At 32.1% G+C, this 25004-nt stretch overlaps 4 protein-coding genes across 7 annotated transcripts; 2 read left to right on the top strand and 2 right to left on the bottom strand.

Annotated features, from left to right (window-relative positions):
- Positions 1-1164: 1164 nt before the first annotated feature.
- LOC106672403 (rho GDP-dissociation inhibitor 1) lies at positions 1165-7477 on the bottom strand. Of its 4 annotated transcripts, none has more exons than XM_014403801.2 (6): positions 7344-7477; positions 6024-6210; positions 5839-5951; positions 3858-3972; positions 1693-1698; positions 1165-1411 (listed from the first exon to the last, which is right to left on the bottom strand). In XM_014403801.2, exons 2-6 carry the CDS (start codon positions 6208-6210, stop codon positions 1212-1214), a joined length of 621 nt encoding a protein of 206 aa, XP_014259287.1. In that variant the 5' UTR covers positions 7344-7477; the 3' UTR covers positions 1165-1211. The 4 variants fall into 4 exon arrangements, with proteins under 4 accessions (XP_014259287.1, XP_014259286.1, XP_014259288.1 ...); XM_014403800.2 differs by lacking the exon at positions 7344-7477 and adding an exon at positions 6916-7154; XM_014403802.2 differs by lacking the exon at positions 7344-7477 and adding an exon at positions 6365-6896.
- A 2774-nt stretch (positions 7478-10251) lies between these two features.
- Positions 10252-14740, bottom strand: LOC106672379 (putative transferase CAF17 homolog, mitochondrial). Its single transcript, XM_014403762.2, has 2 exons — positions 14109-14740; positions 10252-11452 (listed from the first exon to the last, which is right to left on the bottom strand). The coding sequence occupies exons 1-2, from the start codon at positions 14645-14647 to the stop codon at positions 11065-11067; spliced, it is 927 nt and encodes a 308-aa protein (XP_014259248.1). The 5' UTR covers positions 14648-14740; the 3' UTR covers positions 10252-11064.
- A 194-nt stretch (positions 14741-14934) lies between these two features.
- On the top strand, positions 14935-20026 carry LOC106672378 (dolichyl-phosphate beta-glucosyltransferase). Its single transcript, XM_014403760.2, has 8 exons — positions 14935-15347; positions 15410-15590; positions 17254-17462; positions 17544-17652; positions 19299-19455; positions 19516-19602; positions 19666-19751; positions 19821-20026. The coding sequence occupies exons 1-8, from the start codon at positions 15285-15287 to the stop codon at positions 19925-19927; spliced, it is 999 nt and encodes a 332-aa protein (XP_014259246.1). The 5' UTR covers positions 14935-15284; the 3' UTR covers positions 19928-20026.
- Positions 20027-20359: 333 nt separating this feature from the next.
- Positions 20360-22020, top strand: LOC106672380. The gene is made up of 5 exons (XM_014403763.2): positions 20360-20660; positions 20714-20861; positions 20945-21083; positions 21451-21627; positions 21697-22020. The coding sequence occupies exons 1-5, from the start codon at positions 20470-20472 to the stop codon at positions 21876-21878; spliced, it is 837 nt and encodes a 278-aa protein (XP_014259249.1). The 5' UTR covers positions 20360-20469; the 3' UTR covers positions 21879-22020.
- The last annotated feature ends 2984 nt before the right edge of the window (positions 22021-25004 follow it).

Here is a 25004-nt window from a genome sequence, read left to right as displayed (position 1 = left end):
GCCAGTATTTTAGGGGATATCATGGAGACAGAATTGGTACAAAATATAACTGAAAGTTTACATCCAAAATTTTTATCACTTTTAGGCTCAAAACTAAATTTTTCAACATTAGCGGAACTCTGGAAGCAAGTAGAATATATTGAGATGATTATGGCAAATAAAGGATTTTGGCTCACCGTTGTCGACTCGCTCGTGTCCAGTCACACAATGCCCCTCTCCCCGCTTTTCTTATCATCTCCAGGGAAAGAAGGTCCCCACCAGGGGTGTTGCATATCAATTTTGCACCCTTACAAACATGTTTAATGTTAACACGTATTACCATTAATAACAACTGTTTTTATTAGTGGTATTCATCGCTGGAAAAACAATTTTATAACTGAGTAAATTTTTCGGTAATGTAACTCAGAAAAATGCCAGGTTTTTTATTTTAATTTTAAAAATACTAAATTTCCCCTTAAATAAAACTTAATAATAAAACTTGAATAATAAAAATAATGTAAGTTTACTAAGCATATTTAGATTACAAATTTGTATTTTTTCATGAGCAAAATGGGAGGGATTCTTCTGTATTCCCTGACCTCATATCAAATCTATGATATTTTCAGAAAAAGAAATTTTCTTTTCCTCTGATATTTTTTTGTTATAATATTTTACATTGATTATATCCGTGAACAGTTCAATTAAATTGAGGGTTATGCACAGACACAATAAAAAGACTAGTTCTAATTTTGTATAAACAAATGTGTGGTTTAAATAAATGCAAACATTAAAGCAAATACTTTAAAACTTCATAACACTAACAATAGTAATTTTAAATATTGCAATTTAAATAAAGGATTGTATCCATAAGTATTATAAAATATTTTCATAGCAATGATCCTCTATTTTTGAAATAACCAATTAATAAGCAAAATATAATAATTTGTAATACTTACAAACTGTAAATAAGTAATGAGAATAGCTTATTGTGCAAAAACAACTTGGTCTTTAATGCAAATATTTAGAATGTGTGTAACAATATAAATTGGAAAAATATCTACCTCAATGCCAATGACTANTTTATTTATTTATTTATTTATTAAAAAACTCATGACTAGATTTTTCTTTCTATGTATATTTTTGGCGTTGTTTTTGCACAAAATTTTTGAAATGATGTTTACCACACAAGGTTATGAAGATTTAATGATAATGTGTTATTATAAAACACTAATCTAATCATCCCAATCCTTTTTGATATCAAAAGCCCATTGCCACTTTAGATGCTGATGTTTGTCATCATCTGTAAAGAGAGAATGCACTGTGTATGAGCCACGGGCCAGCGCCCCTGAAGGGGCATCTTCCGGTGGGGTAGTGTACGATTGAACTTCCTTCTTGGGAGGATAAGACCCAACCATGTGAGACATTTTATCAACTAAAAAATGTTAAATTCTTTAGAAAAGAAAAACACAATCTTACTGCAGTGTTAGATTTATAAAGTGAATACACATACAATACATTCATATATATGTGTGTGTGTGTGTGTGTGTGTGTGTGTGTGTGTGTGTGTGTGTGTGTGTGTGTGTGTGTGTGTGTGTGTGTGTGTGTGTGTGTATATGATAGGAAATATCATAGATCAATAATAATTAAGGGGATAAAATTTATTATCATTTAATGTTTAAAATAATGTTTTATATTAAAAAAAATTGTAGTTACCTTCGACTGTTCCAAAAATGTGTAGGATTTAACAAAAAGATTAAAATTATTGTTACATTGCAATAGTTGATTTTTTTTTTTTTTAAATTTACAATAGTATCTGAAGTAAGTAAAAATAGATTTTCAAAAATTAGATTTATATTGTTTTATTTTACATTTAAATTATTTTTAATCATGGCATGTAGTGTTGGAATTGATCATGTCAGCCCGGTAATCCTGAAGGCAGGACAGCTGGATGACAAAAGAGGACAGAAAGAACAAGCATGCCGACAAAGCAGAAATTGGGATCTCATTGTGACCAGACATCACCTACTCTTAACCTGTGTTGTGTCTTTTCATTTAAAATTGCGTTCATTACATTTATTTTCTTACAATAGAAGTGGGATAGGGAACTCCTGGACATGGACTAGTTTTTCATGTGCCTCACTCCGTGTAGAAGAAAGAAGATTGTGCAATATGTAGGACGAGAAGTTTGCAGAAGGGATTGGATCTTCCAAATCAATGTAGAGGCGCTGGTTGAATTGTACCTCATAATAAAGTTTATAAGGGTTAACTGAATATTTCAGGAAATTCATCCCAGAATTTGCTACTCAGACAACTTGCATTACAAGGCACTATGAAATGTTCAGTGTTTGGATGGTGATAGGTTCGAAATGAAGAAGGCAGGTCCAAACAAGGTGACAAATGCTGTTACAGATCAGTTATGTCTATGGCCAAAGAATTGAATTGAAAAATTCTGAGTGAAGCGGATCGAACGATGGAAGATTAAAAGTGCTTAAGTTGGGTCAACAGCTGCTAAAACACTAAAGATATGAAAAATAGTAACTGCCAGTCGAATGAAAGAGTAGATGAAAGTTATAGAAATGACCTACGCATAGATAACCAGCAGGTTAGAGGTGCCATATATCTGGAACCAATTAGTCTAATGGGGCCAAAGGTGAAAAACACCCTTCTCAAACTTTAGCCCTTTGACCAATTAAACCAATTAGACAAATATGGACATAAACCCTTATATCAATTAGAAGGGGCTCACTCTTAGCGTTCTGTCCATTATAGAGTCAGTCTCACTATTGTAATCTTTTATAACAAAACTTTTTTTTTTTTCAAAAAAGCCTTTCCCACAGGAAGTTTATTTAATGAATGAAAATAGAGGCTGATGAAATAGTCTCTGAGACTACAGCCTGACAAATGTGTATAGTCTTGTGCCCATTAGTAATAGGGACGGGATGGAGGTTAAGATTGTCACACCAGTGTGATGGGCTTTTGATCTCTGTCTCGTCAGTGAACGAAGCTTCATCAGAAATGGCCTTGTTAGAATTGATCATGTGTCCGGTAAACTTGAAGGCAGGACAGATGAACAACAAAAGAAGACGGAGAGAACAAGCAAGCCGGCAAAGCGGGGATTGGGATCATTATCACTTATTGAGATCTGTTATTTTTTTACCCTTTTACAGTGTATATCTAGCCTTTTACTGCTGATGGGTCCCAACGATGCTGAGACAGCACAGGTAGGACATTCGAGCTCTTAAAACATGATCATACTGCCATCTTTTCCTTATATGGTACAGCGTACCCTTGGAAAAGTTCACCACCATCCCACATACTTGCCCAAGGAATGCAAAGGTATCTCCCCACCAATCACACATTTTATCACTTGTTTTGTCTCTACAGCAACACTGCAATGAGACTGTTTATTCATCCTATTTCCATTTCAGATTACTGGATAATAGTAATATTATTTATAGGTAATATTTATGAATGTTGTACATTACTTTAAACACAATAGATTTATTTGTTAATGTAAAGTCCAACGAGTTTAAAACTCTGTGTGTGGGCGCGCGCGCGTGTCTACAGTCTGCTATTTTTCTTCAAATTCATGGACGAAATGTGCAAAATTACAATTTTGCATTCTAATTGTATTCTCCATTAATGTACCACATTATCAATACCTCAACATCATTTTCATTGAACACTAAATGTAAAAAAGATTGGCACTATTTTGCAAAATGTAATTATATAGTTAAAGATTGAAATGGCATTAAAAACAAGTGAGTCGAAAATTGTTTCAACTGCATTTAAAAAATCAAAATTGATGCATTTAGAAAAGTTAAAGAAAGCCTATTTTTACTCAACATATACTTAGTAATATATCAAAACAAAATTACCTGGCAAGCCCAGCCGAAAGGTTTTTTGAACATATTTTAAACCATGAACAATTTCTCTTTGTACAATAAAATCTATTCTGATAGTATATGATATTCCTTCCTTTATTACAAACACCTGGAAATAAAAAAAAGAAAGATATTATTTACATTTTTTTATTAAATAAGGGTTATAACAGCCCTGAATCAACATTATTAGAGGGTAAATGGCAGGTGTACTAGTAAGAGGTTGCAACAGACAACCAAGCAAACAAGTACAAAAGACAAATAGTTATGAGCCTCTTTTCATCAATTCTATCAGTTTTATTACAATTAATTAAGGTTTTTAGTTGAGATAAAAAAGTCAACGGCACGAGCGGGATTCGAACCACGATCTACGGCTAGATTCGCCGCTGCTCTACCACTTGAGCTATCGTGACCTCAATCCACTCGGACATCAACTTCCCATCTCAACCCCATCTTTTGAATTTTCCCTCCTTTTTGCCATTTTTCAATTGCCAAATTTCAATGCCATTGACTTTTTTATCTCAACTAAAAACCTTAATTAATTGTAATATATTAATTGGTCAAGTGGACCACGAAATTAGTGAATCTATCAGTTTTGTTTACTATTCACCTTTTTTGAGTCAATAAGATGTGCGTATATATCCTAACATATCTCTGGACAAAATTGCATCACACTATCACCCCAAACATCATGACAGCACACCATACTCTGAATGAAGCATTATAAGATTCTTCACTAGAAAAAAATTTGTTTTTTTTTTTTATGTTCCAAAATAATCTAATTGGATCAACCAATTTTGGCTTTTTTTAAATTTTATTATTATTATTACGCTACATATTTTCTGTATCATTTGGTGTAAAGGATTTGCTATTTTGTATACTAGATCAATAAATCCCATTATAATGAGAACTCTGCTATCCTGCGGACATGTTTCAACGTCAATAGTACTGAAAAATTAATTTTTTACCTTTTTTTCAGCTTCAGTTCAATATTTTGATGCGTACTGGTTTTTTAAATTTAAGTAAGTTGGATGAAGTGTAGAACACCTTTAAAAAACTTACAAGTGAACTATTTACTTTTGTGGTGATTAGTGACTGTTAGTCTATGATTATTCGGAAATCGTGAGATGCGGCCTAGTGTGACATAGGTTTCAGAAAACATTTTCTTTATCGTGCCAACGTTTTGATCTTTATTGAGATCATCCGATTTCCGAATAATCATAGACTAACAGTCACTAATCACCACAGAAGTAAATAGTTCACTTGTAAGTTTTTTAAAGGTGTTCTACACTACATCCAACTTACTTAAATTTAAAAAACCAGTACGCATCAAAATATTGAACTGAAGCTGAAAAAAAGGTTAAAAAATGTAATTTTTCAGTACTATTGACGTTGAAACATGTCCGCAGGATAGCAGAGTTCTCATTATAATGGGATTTATTGATCTAGTAGACAAAATAGCAAATCCTTTACACCAAATGATATAGAAAATATGTAGTTTAATAATAATAATAAAATTTAAAAAAAGCCAAAATTGGTTGATCCAATTAGATTATTTTGGAACATAAAAAAAAAAAAAAAAATTTCTAGTGAAGAATCTTATAATGCTTCATTCAGAGTATGGTGTGCTGTCATGATGTTTGGGGTGATAGTGTGATGCAATTTTGTCCAGAGATCATACATAGTTTAAACATAGTAGTGTTCAGCAGGAAGACCACTCGATCTATTTGGGAGGTTGAAAAAATAAATAAACTTTTGTTATTAAAAAGAAATAAAATGAAATAATTCATCCATCCCTAACCAATAACTGATGAAAAATTATTTATAACAGAAAGATAAGTTATATATATATNTATATAAATTTAATAAGTACCTTACATTAAGTACTTAATTATTCATTTAACAGTAAAATCAATAACTGGTATTCCTAAATTTTAGAACATTTTAATATGTATTACAAATAAGCAGTCAATAATACCTGTTTTTTAAGCTGTTCTAAAGGTGTATTTTCTAAGTCCAGTTCTAAGTCTGATCGACCTTCAACACAGAGTGCCAGCTTTTTCACAATAACTTTCCTCTCATCGTTTGGGTCTAAAAATTAACATAATACTATTCAAAATGAAACCAACAAAAACAACCAAAATTAATTAATAAATGACTAACCAACAATCACTGCTCCTTCTTTTGCCGCACCCAGCAGTGCTTGTTTGTACTTCTGAAGGCTCTCATCCTCTTTATCGGCGGATATAATTTCTTCAATTGATTTTTCGGGTGGTGGAACGTAATTCGACTCAATATCCAAATCTTCCAAGCCTGCTTCTATGTTTTCCACATCACATTTGTCAGCCATCTAAGTAACATTTGAGGAATATAAAATAAAAGACGAAGTACATTTTGTGATAAACGTATTTAAACATTTTATTCCTCAAAAAAATAACTTTTACATAATTTTCCCCAAAAAGATTACTTGATTTAATTAATATTTTTTACAGTGTTTAACATACTTCTTAATCAGTTTATTGAGCTTTAACTCATCAGTAATCAGTAAATTATGGGACAGTGCATAACTTCTGACTTGGAAGGGTTTCGCTTGTTGATATGCACATGTTGTTAAGACAGTACATACATAAGTAGTATGCTATAGTAATGAAGTGCATAGATTTTCCCCACGGCGTGTTCTCCCGTGGAGAGCGTCTCCTGCTGACTGTTGACCAAAAGCAGTTTTTCGGCCGGAAATCGCAAAACAATCAATATTCTGTGGTAATTTGGAAAAATAGGATGTTTTCTACCTCTGTCCGACCCCGCAGCAAAAAAGGCTGCCAATTTAGAGTTGAAAGAAACGAGCGTTCCAAACCGAAATAAGGGACATCGGGTGGGGAAAAAAGTTTTCTTCATTTTATCGATGAATCACTTCACGGATATAAATGAAGAAGGTTCGAAAAGATAAAAATCGGCTAGAATAAAAACGAATACTACTAAACCCCTTCTGCTTTCTCAGCTTCATCGGTGATTCGACGTTGAAAACTAAAGATGAATCAACAAGCAAAGAAAATACCTTGTTTATTGATGTTGAGACACAAGGAGAAACGCCGTTTTAGATAAAAATACGCGAATTTTATGTTTTAGTGGCAAGAGCGTACGTTTATGATCAAATCAAAAATGTACAAAACAAGAAATTAAATTAAAAAAGGCCCTCCTGCCAAACAATAACTGTAAAAACCAAACAGAAAACAGAACCGAGTAAAGATCTCCAGAGTCAAGACTCAAGACTGAATTAGTTCAGCAGACTTCCGTCGTACAACTGGTCACTGGTGCCTTAGCTCATACTCAATCAGAAATGTATACATTTCCAGGCCCATTTTATCTACGACTGAACATTACTAACTTTTTTAAAAAAATCACGTTATTATTATTAAAATACGAACGTCGTTGAGTTTGTTAACCATTTATAATGTTTTTTTAAAGTAAAATATACTTTCAAACCTTGTATCAGAACATTAAAACAGGAACGCTATTTTCCAACGGACACTATTTCACTTTGAAGTCAAATCCGCCTTTTGTTCGATTCTAATAAATCGAATGAGACACGTTTTCAGTTCTTACATAATAAATTATAAAAGGTTTGCTTGAGACTATGAACTATGAAGTTTGATCAGCAAATCCCGCACAAGTTCGATGTAAGATACAAGTGATGGTGGTGAGGGCAATGCTTGTTCCGTACGAACCTGTTCCGCGGGGTTGGGAAGTTTTAAAACTAAAAATCTCTACTAATATTACAACTACATAGGGAATAAAATATGTGTTAATTTCAACAATACTATTGTAATTCATTGTAAAATTAGCGCAGGCCGTGAATAAAAGATTATTTTTTATTAATCCATTTATGTTTAGAGGTCTAATTGACCAAATTACTTACTTCAATTAATTATTCTTTTTATGAGAGGTCTTGGTTGAGATGAAAAAGTTAGTGTCACGAGCGGGATTCGAACTTTTTCAATAACTTGGTTCGAATCCCGCTCGTGACACTAACTTTTTCATCTCAACCAGACCTTACATAAAAATAATAAATAATTTAAATTATTAATCCATTTATGTTTTAGTGGTCAATTGACCAAGTTATTTCTTTCAATTAATTAATCTTTTTTTGTACGGTTTTGGTCGAAATGAAAAAGTTATTGTCAGGAGCGGGATGCGAATACGTTGACACTAACTTTTTCATTTCGACCAAAACCTTATATAAAAAGATTAATTAATTAATTGAAAGAAGTAATTTGACCAATAGACCACTAAATATAATGGATTATTTATTTATTATTTCAAAGTTATTATATGTATATACTGTTTTAATTTACATTTATGTTGTAAGTATCCAAACTAGTCATGGAATAACAGGTGCCTACCTTTACAAAATGAAACAGAGACAATCCCCCAATTGTTCCACTTGCAATGTACCTGAAGATATAAAACATTTACTTTTCGATTGCAAAGAGTACCAGGAAATCAGAGAAATTTCCTAGCAGAAGTTTTTATATGTAATGTCATTGACAATCCCTTCAACCTTGAAACAAAGATAGCTTCAGAAAACTTGATGATTTACAAATTGATATTTAAATTGATAAAAAACAAAGGAATTTAAATATATAAAGTTATCAGTATCAATAGCACATCCAGAGATGGATTGTTGTGCTTCCTGTGGTAGGGTCCATAGTGTCGGAGGTGCTGGCCGGTCAGTAGCAGAGCAGTAGTTAGTTTATTAGTTAGTAGTAGGAGAAAGCTGCGTGGTGCTGCCCCAGTTTTGTCTTGAGTTCGCCTGGTACTGTTGGCTGGCCACGGGGGATCACCAGCTCGTCCTTCCGAGGTGAGCTACATCTTGTACAATGGCAAGATATTAAAAAAATAAAGCCATAAAAACAAAAATGTTGTAAATAAGTGCGATTATGTCATTTTAGTGACTTTTTTGTTCATGTACCGTGTTTACAATAAATAATTAATAAAGTGATCTAGGTAAAAAAGAGAAGAGAAGGTATATTTGGTAAGAAGAAAAACTTTACAGGAAGAATAAATTGTTTTAAAAGATTTGTTAATCAGAGAAAATGTGATTTAATTGTATTTGAACCAATGACTACATTGGTTTGGAAAACTTCATTTATAATTAACTTGACTGAGCGATTGTATCTAAACTAAAAAGGACTCCTTTGAATTTCCTAAAAATTGCAAAAGTAACTCTGGCAATAGAACTCTGGGCCATGATATGAGAAATAAAAAATCATCCAATCCTGTTAAAAAATATGTTAGGTAAGCAAATAAAACAATTACAGAAAAACAGGTAAGGTATGATAGTGAAACTGGTGATGGGAATATTTATATAAATGAATTTTTAAAATATTGTTTAATGGATTTAACATTGTAAATAGGATAAGAAACAGTGTAGGCAAAAGGGGGACCTAGGTGCTATGTCAGTTTGCACCAGAGGCCGGTTGAACGGAAACAATAGAGGTCAGTAGACGCGGAGCAGTCAGAGGAAGCAATTTTCTATAAGATTCCTGTAATGTCTTCTTGGCAGGAATAATTGGTACATGCCTGTTTTAATCAGAGTTGTGGTGAAAATTTCATGTTAAATTTCACAGCAATTTCTATTCAGCCTACCCCCCTTTTGCCGAGTACTAAACATATATAAGTACTAAGTAGAGAGCTTGATTGTAATCGGCATAATACTTTTAAATAAAGTAGCCCTAGGATATTAGCGGGATTCATTTAGCCCCAGAACCATTCTTCTAGGATCCCGGGGTTACAACAGAATAAATAATATACAACAACAATAATGTAATAGTAGTATGGAGACAATAATGTCAAGTTGGTATTATTAACTACCTATTGTTAACAATCAATTGATAACAATATTGATTGTCAATAATCAATATTTATCTTTTTATATCATTTTTCTTTTAGTTTTTAACATTTCTTTTAAAGTTTGTACCTCTTTGCAATGGAACCTCGTTTTATATTATTGTTTCGTTCATTGTTAAAGGCAGTTTTTAATGATTATTTGGAGTTCGTGAGATGATCTCAATAAAGATCAAAACGTTGGCACGATAAAGAAAATGTTTTTCTAAAACCTACATCACACCATATGGCACCTCACGACCTCCAAATAATCATTAACTACAGTCTCTAAACACCATGCAGTTTTTAATTAAAACTTAAACATTTTCATTAAAACTCACCTTCAACATTTTTGATACAGCATAAAAAATAAATGTGTAATATTTCCTGACCATTAGGTAATAATTAATTAAAGATCATTTTCATGATTTTTAAATAACTAAAAAACAAAATAAATTTTTCAATTATTTTACTTTATTTGTTATTTTATTAACCTTCACATTAGAATTGTTTTGAAATAATTGGTATCTTATGTGAGGACATCTAATTTTCAGTCCTCCTTACAATAATTTATTAATTTTACGTTATCTAATTTATTATTTATATAATTGATTTTTTGTGTGACTGAAATTTTTCTGTTCTATTTCCTTCAAAAATGAATATGTACTAGATGAAAAAAAAGTATTAATAAGAAATTATTAATCAGGTGATGTCTGGCATTCATCTTCCATATTTTAATATTATTAAAGCAAATTAATTGCATATTTGAGGTGTATAGCTATGAGCATATTTGTTCTAGTTGTAGAACTCTCCATTTGAAGAACAAAAGCGAAGGGAAACATATGTACATGTCTCTAATTGCCAGTCCATAGCAAAATTCAAAATTTTGACAGTCAAAAATCGGTCAAAACTTGACCACCAAACAATGTTGAAGCGCCTGGCTGACAGTTTTTTTATATTTTTTATTTGTATGGTGTTGGAATACCCAAACACAACTGTGCATGCTCTCACAAGTTTATAGATGGTTTTGATGTTTGATGGAACAAATATAATGTTCTTAAGTTTTAAAATAAAAATTTAATCACACAATACCACAAACAAAGAGTTTAATTAATTTGTTTTCATAAATCACAATGTTTTACAATTTTTAACTTGATCATTTCCTTACCTTGGCATTTTGTAGTATTTAAAACAAAACATAAATACAGTTTATAGTGTCTGATTATATTCTACTTAAAATTATAACAAAAAGTAGTAAATGAAGAAATATTTCAATAAATTAACAAAAGGATAAAATAGACTAGACTTTTATCAAATGAATTCAAGTTTTGCCATTTTGCTCTGGCCACCATGTCGGCCGTTTGACTACTATGCCAGCAGCTTTGAACGCTGGGGATGTAGTTTCTACTAGCCTTACTAAGCCAAGGCCGAGAGTGCCGTATACTGCTTTGATTTTCCCGATGGTCTTTTCCCTCTTTCCTTCCTCATTTTCTTTTATTTCAAGACGTGGTTTGACATTGCCCAAAAATTCAAGGGGCATGAGGCGTTTTCTCACAACTCCTGTGTGCTTAGTTCTTGAAGTGACCTCTTGTCCAAGATAGCAACCCTTGTTAAAAGACACACCATCCAAATAATCAAGGTTCATTTCCAATGGGAACATTTCTCCTTTAGAAATTTCATTCACTCCTTCAGCAATGCCAAGTTTGAACCTAAAAATAATAAAAATCTTCTGAGTGAATTAAAATTATAAAATATGCAAGTTTTTGTTGACATTCAAGCCTTACAAGTTTAAATTTTACATTTTAATTGTCTTAATTGTTTTGCAATGTTTTAGCATCCTGGTCCCACCCTCATTATTACATTTTAATACCTATTTTATCAAAATATATGCAACCATGTGATACATTACAGGTTTTGTGAAATTTTTATTTTTTGTATGTAGGAATTTTTTAGGAACTCATTTTTCCCCTCCTTATTTTCCTTTAGTTTTATTTTATTTATTTATTTTTTAGCAAACAATTATTTTAAATTATTATTGCCCCATTATTATTATTAATTTTTAAGGGCGTTTTAACGGCTAAGGTCTTTTCACGCCCTAACATCCCAAACCTTCTATTTTAGTTTAGCTATATCCCTTCTGAGTGCTATAAAGCCCTGACTCCAAACATTCACTCGTAAACTAATTTATCCTATTGCCATCCATGCTTTAATTTATCTTTTTTTTTAATTAGAATTTTGAATTTTTGTTCCATAATTTAAACATTTCACATAGGCTTGTATGGCTAATAATAATAATAATGCAGTCAGACTAGCAACAGTCTCAGCATGAGTTTAGGCTCATCCTTATCCTTTTATTTATTTTTTTTTACGAGGGTTCGCAACAGCAGAGGTCATATAAACCCTCAGGGTGCCAGTGTTTTTGAAAAAAAGTCCATTTGTAAGTATGTCGGGTTCGAATGCAGGGCTGCTGGATTCGAACCTGGGACCTTCACCTTACAGTAATGAGCGCCGTGGCAGGCGCCTTAAACCGACGCCCCTTTATCCTTTTATTCTTCCATTCAAATATGATAAATAAACTAATTCTACATAACAATAATAAGAAACAAAACACAATAACACTTTTATTTTTCTTTCCATTTCATTTTTCCGCTCTGGCAGCCTCAAAAATTTCTGAAAAAAAAAAGAAATCTTGCATGCACAACTCTCATTCAAACATTAGCAGGCAAACATTCAATGGTATAACAATTTGGGAAAAGGCCTAAAACTCATTATAAATTCCAATAAATTTGAGAAAGCTGAAAAGTGCTCTTCGAAAGAAACACTGGGGACCCAGTAACTCCTGTAAATCACTTGAAAGGTTGAGCCTTTGCCTAAAGGGTTGCAAAGTGGGACAGTCGACCAAAATATGTTTTACTGTCAGAATGATACGTTCTCCACTTCACATCCATCGAAGACAAGTTGGAAGGTTGTTGCCTATTAAAAGCCTTTTATGGATTAGCCTGATGTGACCTATTTGCAATCTAGAGAGAATCACAAGTTCTTTTCTCTCAAGTTCCTCAGTTGGCCATTTATGTACAACTGGTGAAATTTCTTTCATACTATCTCTACAGACATTCCATCTTGCCACCCACTTTTGTTTGATAATGTTTTTAACATAAACGACTATATCATCTGGGCGGAGAGGAAATTGATCTATTCTTTGTGGATGGTTTGCAGCGTTCCTTGCCTGTTGATCAGCTTTTTCATTTCTAGAAATGCCGACATGACTAGGAACCCAAACAAATACCACATGTTTGTTAAGTGTTATGATTTCATAGAGATATTTGTGAATTTCTAAGATGCATGGGTCAACCGAGAAATTATTTTTGATCGCTTCGAGACCACTTTTTGAATCAGATATTATTATTATTATTAGCATGCTAAGAATATACATAATAGCTTATCTTGATATTACATAGAAAAATAAAATAAATGTAAAACACAAGCACCATATTGGGATGGAAAATTCTGTCAATGGAGGTTTAATAACATTTAAAAAGTGAAATAAAATTGATACAGTCTGTTGATAATTAAGTTGATTAACAAATTCATGCCTGTATTGCCATGCATGTCTGCAATATTTTATTAATGAGGTTCGTTCAGAATTTAGCTCAATTCACTTCCAGACAGGGGTCTGCTGCTAAGGTGGAGGAGATAAATTTCGCTCCAAAAGATGAATTCAGCAAGGAAGAGAGAGCAAAAGTCAGAGGATCAAGGGGATGCAATTTAAACATTTTAGCTCACATCTCATTTTAAACACCCACCGCTAATCACCCATATTCAACAAGGGAGCAACTGTTTGGTCAAGATCTTTACATGGCTAAAAGTGAGTTGACAATGACACTCACTGATTTTTACAAGAAAAAGAGTAGAGCTTAGTATTCCATTAAGAGATACTATTGATATTTTTATTATTGATATTTATGTTAAGTGTGGTGGAATGCTTTAAGAAAAGTTTGCCTGTGTGAGAACCAGCATTTTTTTTTTAAATCTCAAAGGCAGTTTTTGTTTGGAAGACAGGAATCAGGGAGATTAAAGGCTTAATCTTAATTTATTGTAAGTGAAGCCTCATTGTGAATACCATCAAAAGGTTTAATGATGTTCTGATGTACAGCATGTATTTATTAATAATATTTTTATTATTATATAATGTTATAAATATTTTTGACTTATTTAAGGAGGTACAAAGTTTCCCCCAATTTTTGACACTTCATTTCAGCTTTTTTACCAATTTAATTGCCACACAAGTCCAAATATGGAAAAAATAATGAACAGAGAAAATTTCAGATTACTATTTAAGAATGTTAATTTACTAAACAGAATTACCTCTTTTCCTTGTACAATCCATTAACAGGTTGACAACATGTTGATACATTAGCATCACTTAGATATCTGTGACCTAAATCGGTATGTCTCGGATCTTGTGATAAGAGTCCAGTCGTTAGATCTATATGTGCTACTGAGCCAAAAATCACCCTAATCCTGGTCTCCAAGTCCAGCTCGAGAACAACATTCTTCCTCAACTTATACATTTTGATGTGTTTCAATAAATCTTGTATGCAGGTCTGATCACACTCGATCAAATAGCCCTGGTTACAGTCTTTATAGATAAGAGTGTCATACAGAACTCTCCCTTTGATATTGAGGAACATTGTATAGATGCAGTTTTTAGCTCCGGTGTCCAGCACCCGAACATCGTTTGTGACCAGGCCCTGGAGGAACTGAGAAGCATCGCAGCCACTCACCCTCAAGATAGCTCTATCTTTCAGTTCTTCTACATGGCACGGGTAACTACCAGAAGACAAATATTTGACATTGATGAAAAAACTGAAAGCTGTCCTCGATACAAGCCTCGTAAATAACATTACGCATTTCTAATAATTATGCTTTAAAAAAAAGCGTAATTTGATAACACTATAACATAAGTTCAACCTTCCTAATTCTTATCACTAATAGCTGAAATTAGTGGGAAAAGTTTAAAAAGGGGAAAAAATTGAAGTAAACCTTAAAATAATATAGTTAATGAAATTCGAGTATTAAGTTTTATTATTTAAAAAATATATTCTAACGAATTTATAAATTGGAAAGTTTAGTCGTATAGTTGTTTTTTCACCGGGGGTATTTTAACTAAGAAGCCATTACCGGGGCGACGAATCGCCACTCGCCATGTCAACGTTTTAATCTTTGTCGCCACCGACGCCCCCTGTTGAAGGCGAAATGTTAAATTATGCAGAAAGTTAATACAACATAATCGAAAAGTTATTCCTTTTCTTGTCATTCAAGCTTTAAAGATTAATTTTAATTGCAATTAAAATCACCGAATTTTCATAACATAGTTGTCACTGTTATGGAGGGAACAGTGACAAGAAGGTTTTCTTGTTTGTGTAATATTTGTTTGTCCCAAAACCGATACGTGTACATATTAAATTTTTTCGATCAGTTTTATCATTAATTAATTTTTGTGCTGAGCATGCAGATTTTTGTCGCGTATCTCCACCCATCATGACAATTTGGACCATTTTTCTCGGGTCGGCGATATTTGTCTTCATTTTACTGCTGTTTCTGGTAAATTTCTTTGACCGTTTTCTTCGATTTCAATTGCTGTTTCAAATTTGAACTATTTGTAGATTTTACTGGTTTATTGGAGCACGAGCCCGTATCCAGACCACAGTAGGTCAGCGAGAGAAAAGGAGTTTTATGTTGGCAAAACGGGCAATAAAGCAAGTTTTAAAGAATTCCCCAGCATAACAGAACCTAGTTCTGTTCATCTTAGTGTCATTGTCCCTGCATACAATGAAGAAGAAAGACGTAAGGCTTAATATTAGATTTTGATATTATACCTACCTTAAAATTTTGTTGATCAATTATAAAACTGGGTTTGCACTGCTCAAAAATCACTCATGCAATTGTTTCGCGAAAGTTGTCTCATGTTGTGGATACCTAGCTGGGACTGCAAAACTTTTGGCACAAAGATGTTTTGGTCGGTTTTTTAGTGCACATCAGTGTTTCACACTGTTCGTTTCTCTTCATGTAAAAGCAGGACTGCATTTGACTTATCTGAATGTACCACAGCTACCAATTTTTGTGGGGTGCTAAAGATAAAACTCATCAACAACAACAAGAGAGATTATGCGTGGAAGGAAATCAGCATCAAATGAGACAAAGACAAAAAGTATCACCATGATAGCAAACTCTGTTGCAGCAGTTGGTTTAGTTATAAACAACGCTATCAGCCTAGTCATCCAATCAATGGTCTATGTTGGCTCAAGTCTACCACTAGCTTGTCTCCCACAAACCGATGGCTCACGTTGTTTCACCTCAATGTTGAGAAATGTTTTGCCTCATGGAAATGGTTATCATTAATTAATTGTTGATGCTAACCGTTGGTTAATTCTTGTGTTTAGTTGCATGAGTGTTTTTTTTTTTTGCTCAATGCAAACTCAGCCTAATGTATGTATATATGTGGTCGTGAATTTATATCAACTCCTAAAAAATTACAAGATTAAAAGCTACTATTTATTTTTTAATTGTAAGGGCTGTAATTGATGCCATCGCAATCAAATAAGGAGATGCATACTAAAAATTGAATAGCAAAACTGCAATGTAATATGTTACTTATAAATTGTGAGATTTCTCTGTGAGATCAGTGTGGTGATGATAGGCTTTACCAAATAACTCACAATAAAGTTAAATAATTAATAAAGCCAAAAGATATTATAAGCATGAATCATTTAACCAACTAGGTAAGTAAGAAAAAGAAAAGCTATATTGGAGGAGGAGCTTAGATATGTGGGAAATAATTCAATAGTATTTAAAAAAGTAGTTTGTACTTTGGAAGTTAGGAATTTTCAAATCTGGCCATAAAGCCTGGCAAATAGAGCACCTGTAGAGAAACAGTATTCTGCACGATACTATAGGCCAGTACTGGAAGTTACAACATCTGTCATACTTCACACCATAGCTTGATCAGAACAAGTGTTAATCGCCAGTAGTGAAAAGGCATGTAGCGAAATTTCAGACAGGCTCTCTGAAATTGGACATATGTTGGTATCTCCCATTTATTTATTTATTTAATCAACCAATTAGCTATAACTCCTTCTACAAAATCAAAATGATTACGTGTTTTTCCTGTAACCTATTCAGACCTATTCTACTGCAAAAAGAACTCTTGAGTTTTGAAACTAAATTTAGATATCCATTTTGAGTTCGTTCCAAAACTATGTGGAAAAACTGAAACATATACATGAGAATTTAGAGACAGATGAATAGGAAAAAAGGTTTATATCTGCAGCTATAAACTAGTGCATTTCTTGATGTTTATTGTTCATACAGCCTGAGCAATTGTTGGGAACATCTAGATGCATTAACCCAGTTTTATTGCTTTTTTACTCTAAATAAAATGGTTGTTTTATGTACATTACACTTTAATTTTACTTTAATCAACAATATATTGTTTGTTATTTGCTTTCAGTACTACCAATGTTAGAGGAGACATTTACTTTCCTTGAAAGGAGAAAACTGAGTAACAAAACTTTCAGTTATGAAGTAATCTTAGTAAGCGATGGGAGCAAAGATCGTACAGTTGAAATTGCACATTCTTACACAGATAAATATGGTTCTGATATTATGAGAGTTCTTGCTTTGGAGAAAAACAGGGGCAAAGGAGGAGCAGTCAGTTTGGTAGAAAACTTCTTCCTTATTGTTATTAAATTAATTTATTGGGTGTTGTTATTAAATAAAAAATATTTATATGTATTCCAGGGTACTTTAAGTTCAAGAGGGGCTATAATTTTATTTGCAGATGCAGATGGTGCTACACTATTTAGTGATATAGAAAAACTTGAAGAAAGTTTGAAAGGCATAGTTAAAGGTAAATCAAAATTGTGTTTTTAACTATTTTATTTTTCAATGTAGGGACAACAATGGCTTTTTGAAGATCTACAAATCCTCCTACATAATTTGATGGAGTTCTACTGATTCAAGTTTTTAGAGCGGTAGACTCATGCTTTAGCTTATACATGTTGGCCTGTTGTTTGGATGGTGTTACACCTGATATCTTACTGGTGACAGTTTTTTATAATCAGGTAGTCTTTCAATACTGCCTCATACTAGGAAATAGTGCCTAGTACCATACTACTTCAAATTCTTCCAGACGCTATCAGCCTAGTCATCCAATCAATGGTCTATGTTGGCTCAAGTCTACCTCTAGTTGAACATGATACATGAATTCTGTTTTTATAATGTTCAGTAATGTCAGTGATAACAAAAGTCACATAAACCAACAACGAAATCTGAGGTACAGAGTTAGCATTTTCTCTCCATAAACATTAATTTGATCTCTGTTAGTAGCAAATATACAAAACGTTAAATGCTCTCTTTATTTTATTGTTTGCCAGTATGATCAGCATTTCTGTAAAGATGGCTTTGGTATGCGAGTTCAGTTCACACCATTTGTGACCTCATCTAGTTTTTCTGTTTGCTGTGAGGGTTTAGGGAACACAGGGATTTACATGTTCTTGAAGTGATAGTGATTGTAACATAACCAATCTGGGTTTGTGTAAGTTCTCTTGCTCCTACTGCTGTTCTTTCTAGACTTCTTTTTCAATTTTGATTCCTTCATTGCGGGCAGCTGTTTCTTGATTGGAGCTTTTGGAAATTGGAAGGTTTGATTTAGAGGTAGACCGATGTAGATATCACCCAATATAGTTATTTATTTTATTGGCTATTTAAACCAGCTTATTAGCTGTTTTACTTTTGTTGCATTTGGTAAAATAACTCCCCCAGCTGTTTTCATTTTAATTTGTTTATTTTTGGAACCTGAAAATATGTCTATTAAGCTTTCTTTCAAGATTTCATAATGTGTAAGGTCTAGATTTAATAATGTCTGCGATGTAAAATGTCGAATTCGAGTAGGTGTACAATAGTTATGAAATTAAGTGATGCTACCTGTGATTTTATCTCTTATAAATACAAAGTATTCTAATTGTCCAATTTACAATTGAGGGCTTTTCTTCTAAAATTGTTTAATTTTATTTACTATCAATAAGGCATCAATAGCTGGAGACTGGATGGGTCACTCTATGGATTCCAAATTTTCTTCTTCAATCATAATAATAATCTATCTTAAATTGCATGCAAAAAAGTTCTGAACTTTAAAGAAAATTCAAATGTTTATTTAAAAACAAAATCAAAGTAGATTAATCCTAATGAGAATTACAATACAACATAAACTAGATCAATATGCTAATCAATATAAACTAGATTAACATAAACAGTGAAATACATATTGAAAAAAACAAAATATTATACTTAATATATTACATAAAACTTTACTAATTAAGAATATTAAATGAATTTTAAAAATTACTTCTGCTATTAATCATGTTGGGATAACATTTAGCCAATGCGTCATTGCTTGTTAGTAGCTAGCGTGTCACATCATTACTGTCAATCCACCAAAATCCCAGCAACATCATTATGGTACTGCTACAACATATAATTAACTATTTTTTCTAGGTAATTACTTATCTACACCAGAGAAAGTGTCCAACGAATTTGCTGTGATTATTGGTTCACGTGCTCACCTTGAACAAGAAGCCCTGGCAAACAGATCATTTTTTAGAACATTCTTGATGCATGGCTTTCATTTTTTGGTGTGGTCCTTGGCAGTAAGGTACATAGATAGTCAAAGCATTAGTAAAATTTTATTTTTTTAATATATATATTTTTTCAGGACAGTTAGGGACACCCAATGTGGCTTTAAAATGTTTACTAGAAGAACAGCTGAAACTCTTTTTTCCTCAGTTCATGTTCAGAGATGGTGAGTTTCTAAAAATTTAATTGGTTAAATAATATATTTAATTGTATATTCAACTATTTTCAGGGCATTTGATGTGGAACTGCTTTACTTGGCTGAACTTTTTAATATTCCAATAGCTGAAATTTCTGTCAAATGGACTGAAATCGACGGTAGGTTAGCAAAAATTAATTGAAAATTTAATTTCATAATTCAAGTTAATTTTCTGTTTCTTGGTATAGGTTCCAAAATAATACCAGTGTTCAGTTGGTTACAAATGGGAAAGGATCTTGTCCTTATTTGGCTCCGGTATCGCATAGGGGCATGGAAAATTACACACAAACCATAAATAATTTTATTCACTTTATAAACTTGAAAACTTTAATAGAATTTTACTTTTAAATATTTATTTTTAAAAAAATAAATGGTGTTTATTATGATTTTATCATCATGATTCCTTTTAATTAATTTAATTGTACATATTAAATTACAATTTAAGTTAGGAATATGAGACTGCAGTATATTTTACAATGAATTTGCTTTCTGCAATAGAATGGTTACAAGCACTTCACAACTTTTATTTTCTCCTACTATCAACACAAGTCTCGCCCACCACACGAAACTTAAATGCCATCTCCCATGAGATTTTATTTGATGGGAGTCGACATACAATAAACAGTGCTAAAACATAGCATGGGAAGCAGAGCCAATAATCATGATAACAATAATGATGAGTATTAATTTTAAAAAAATGTGATTTCTAATTTATTGAAATTATCATCATATTTAAAAATTATTCATGTGACATTTTTTCTAAATGAATTTCCAATTTTTTTTTTTTTTTTTCACCTTGTGTAATTAGTGATAATTGTATTGTGATAAAGAGAAACCATGGCAAACAAAGTGAAAAAACAGAGCTTGGAGGATCGAATTATTAGCCTGGAAAGTGAAATGATGAAGATGGCGGAAAAAGAAACAAAACTGGAAAAGAAGAAATGGGAATGTTGTGCAGCAACAATTCGTAAAGAACCATGGCACACAACCATCTATGATTTGGAATTTTGCGCAAAACCAATAAAAAAGTATACTATGGTTGTAAACTTGCTACATTTATTTATAATATTCATCCTATTAGGAGAAAACTATGTAAGCCTCATGGAATAAAGGAGCACGATGGCGATCCAATAGCACAAGCTTATAAAAATGAACTCAAGTCAAATTTAGAATTGGAGAAACTAGCAAACCGTTGTGCCTATGAAAATGGTGATTGTTACTATTATAAGGTAAATTGTGATGTGTAATCAAATGTAAATGTTAGTCATTGAAAAATAAGCTGGAATAAAAAAATTATATTTCTTTTTATTAGTTACTTCAAAAAAACCCATCAATAATCAAAGTCGTAGAAAGCCCTGTTAAACAAAAAGCTCTTGAAGATGAATTTTTTGAAAGAGGGAGATCAGTGTATCAAATTGATTATTGTAGAATACATGAGAAAGCTGGAATTGGTTTGTTCTTATTTTATCTTACAAAATATCAACACCAGGCTTTTTTAGCATCTGAAATCTAATTATCGAAATATACATACATATACTAAGTGACTGATAAAATTGCTGACATCCAATAATTTATATATTATTTATAATATGAAAATATTATTTTTTTTCAAAATTCCCAGTATTCTTTAATGTTATTTAGATACCTTTGTTTTACGTATTAAGATTAATTTGAATAAATCTTGGATAATAGTGTGAATATGGGTATACCATTTCAGAATGTAACTTGAAATTACAAGACTGTGTCAAATAAGTTATTCAGAATGATTAAAAAAGTTAGAATTTTTATTTTGAAGCGTAATATAATGTGTGTATCCAGGACTGGCACCAGTAGTGCAAACAGCTCTTGAGTATCAAGATATAGAAATACCTCAAAAGTGGCAGCCAGTCCCTCTTACTGAATATCGATCAAGTTACAGAGATCACAAAGGGATAGCACCATGGGAGCTGACACCATCACCTATAATACCCCCCAAAGGAGAATTAACATCAGCGGGTATGCTATTCATTTTTAAATGATAAATTATATCAAAAATTAAGTACTAAAAAGATAAATTTGTTGTAGTGGAAAGAGAGAAGAAAATATTGAATGCAGAAGTCGGAGAAACGGAATACAGGGGGGTTATAGGCACTCTTGGTTGGAAAATTATAAGAGATGAATTTCATGGTAAAATTCCACCATTGCCTCATGAACTGGTTTTATCCAAGGAGGAAGAAGTACAAAAAACATTTTCAAGCTTGAGTTAGGATATACTTTACACACTAGTGTGGCAACAAAACAGCTGAATGAACTGAAAAAACGCGGTTTTCTCACAAATAACAGTAAAACTTTAATTAGCCCTGGTGATTTACAAACTTACATATCCACAAATATAATCATAACCATGTTTATAAGAAATATATATATCTACATAAAATACACATATTTGGAGACAGACAATATCCATGGTCCCTTGGACAGTCCAAAACTATTTATCCACTATGACCTTGCTAGAAATATTGTGGAATGATGTTAATTTATTTTCAAATAGAAAAAGCAAGTCTGCGATGTACGGCCATCTCATAGAGTAATTAATAAGAAGAGACGAAAATTAGCAGAATACCGCTTCTAAATAATTTAAATATTCATTTAATTTCTAATTATTACATTCCTATTCGATCACTCGTTTTAAACTATAACAAACTTAATTTGGGCCTCAAAGAACCAAAGGTGGTCGAGCGATAGCGCAGGTAAACTGATTTTGTAAAACTGGATCACATTTTGTGGTGACAAAATCAGACCAAAAGCGATAGATCATATTCAGTCTGACATGAATTATGTAAATTGCCAGATCACCTCAGTCAGACCTGGTTTTCTGACACGAAGCTCTCTCTGTCAGGCTAGGCCTTTAGGCCTAAGAATGGTTAGGTTTCTACTTCTTGTTGGTACACTAAGAAAGGATATTCTTGAAATTTCATCCCTAAGGGGATCGATGTGGACAATTGTTTATCATGTATAGACCGAAGTGAATGGAAGAAGAGAAGAATTTGAGAAATGAGACATTATATTAGAAAGCCATACTAGCATTGCATTGCATTACAAAGGTACATTAAAACAGNTATATATAAAATTTTATGATAATTTGTTGTATAATACTAATATCCTTAGTTACACTTATGTATTTTATAAATACAGGGTGTTGGGCTACTTATATTATAAATGGAACCAAAAAGGCCTAATTAACGTTCGAATGGCTACAGTTTCGGAGTTATTCCACTTTTTCTGTTTGTTTAAGATTTCACGACCTTGCTTGAAGTAAACAATGATAACTCCAAAACTAAAAGGTTTTGGACAAATCCGTTGATACCATTGAAAACTATTGTAAACGTTGGTGAAATAAGCATTTTAGTAGCGAGAACTTTGAAAAGAAAATTTTTTTCACAGTTGAAAAACTTACTACGGTGATTCTAAACTACTATATAGGGTCCAAATGTAGAGACCAGCAAATTTCGGAAAACCTACTCCAATTTATTTCTTTTTTAGTAGTATAATTTATTTTTTAATTACTTTAATTTCAAAATTACATCTTAGATGCAATAAACTCTGGACACCAAATAGACTCAGTGTACAGATTTCTCTAAAGCTTTTGATAAAGTAAATCACACAATACTGTTAAGGAAACTAATGGATTATGGTTTCACTGGAACTATCTTGAATTGGTTATCCAGCTTTCCCTTTGACAGAAAACAAATAGTCAAAATAAAATAACTTAAATCATCCCTTTGCGGCTTCTTCGGGAGTCTTGGACCAGTTTTGTTTCTCTTATTTATTAACGATATCCATCTTGCTCTCCCTTCTGCTCAATTTTTATTATTTGCTGATGATCTGAAAATCTATTCCAAAATTACTTCTCCTTCTGATTGCTTACAATTACAAAATTCTATCAATAATGTGCTAACCTGGTGCTCTAATAACAAACTTGCTTTTAATGTTACCAAATGCTACACAATCACATTCTCTCAAAAGAAACAACCTTTTATTTATCACTATACTCTCCATGATGCTCTTTCTTTTAACGCGAGTTGAGGTCGTAAAGGATCTTGGTGTACTTTTTGATCAAAAGCTCAAGTTTAAAGAACATATTTCTTCAATAAAAAATAGATCTATGAAGATGCTAGGTTTCATCATCCGGAACACCTATGAATTTAAAAATCCTCTATGTTTTGTCCATCTTTATAAAGCTTTTGTACAACCCATACTAGAATATGCTACACTTGTTTGGAACCCATTCTGTCTAAATTATCAAAAAATTTTTCAATCTATACAAAACAAATTAAAAAAAAAAAACTTTCCTACAAACTCAATCTTTCTCTGAACTCTGCCTACCCTGGAATCCGCTCTGAATTTAAACTTTTTGAACTGGCACTAAGAAGGGATTACTTTGATATTGTTTTTGTATTTAAATTATTAAACAATCTCATTGATAGTCCTCTCCTCTCTCAACTACAGCTACATGTCCCTTTGCACTCTCTTAAAACCTATTAATTATTTTATATTGAATTCCAAAGCTCTAACTACATGCTCTCTTCTCCTCTACACAGAATGATGATCAAGAGTAACAACATCTGCAATAGCATTGACTTCTTCAATAGTTCTGTGAAATCTGTGAAAAACCATATCCTACAACCTTAGTTTAGTTGAATGCTTTTATATTTCATACTGTACAAAATTTATTACAATTTATTTCATTTACTGGTTGAACTAAATCTCGCACTCTAGTCTTATTATACATTTACAAAGAGCATTATTTTAATTAAATATGTACCTAAATATTGTAGTTTCAATTGTCTTTCAGCTTTATTGTTTCCTTTGCATTATTTGGTTAGTAATTGTCTTTCATTTTTGTTGTTCAGTTTTTACTCTTTAATTGTATTTTTATACCGGTCACCGCAGCTCACGATTTTTGAATAATTTATCATTTATATTTACCATTTATAATATTACCATGAATATATGTCCTTATTCTTTTTATATATATTATTTGTATTTTTACATATATTATTTGTATTTTTTGTTATTGTAAAATTTTTTTTTAATATGGATTTCGATCCGTAAATAAATAAAAACACTGGAAAATTAGTGATAATTTTTTTTACGAGGGTTCCCCTCGTGGGCCGGTATTGTTGAAAAGTTTTTTGCAAGTATGTAGCGGTTCGAATTATTTAAATATAATTGTTTAGTTCATTAAATTCCTTTTTGTTTTAATCTAACTTTTCAAAATTGATTTTTCAAAACCTCATTAATATAAAATTAAATGCATACAAGTGAAACGGGTCCAAACACTAATAGTATAATGGTATCTTTTACGGTAGATGCTTATAAAAAGCAATTTT

This window comes from Cimex lectularius, unplaced genomic scaffold (genome assembly GCF_000648675.2).
Source record: "Cimex lectularius strain Harlan isolate CLEC.00 unplaced genomic scaffold, Clec_2.1 scaffold222, whole genome shotgun sequence".
Taxonomy (NCBI): Eukaryota; Metazoa; Arthropoda; class Insecta; order Hemiptera; family Cimicidae; genus Cimex; species Cimex lectularius.
This window is presented reverse-complemented; position numbering and strand designations above follow the sequence as displayed.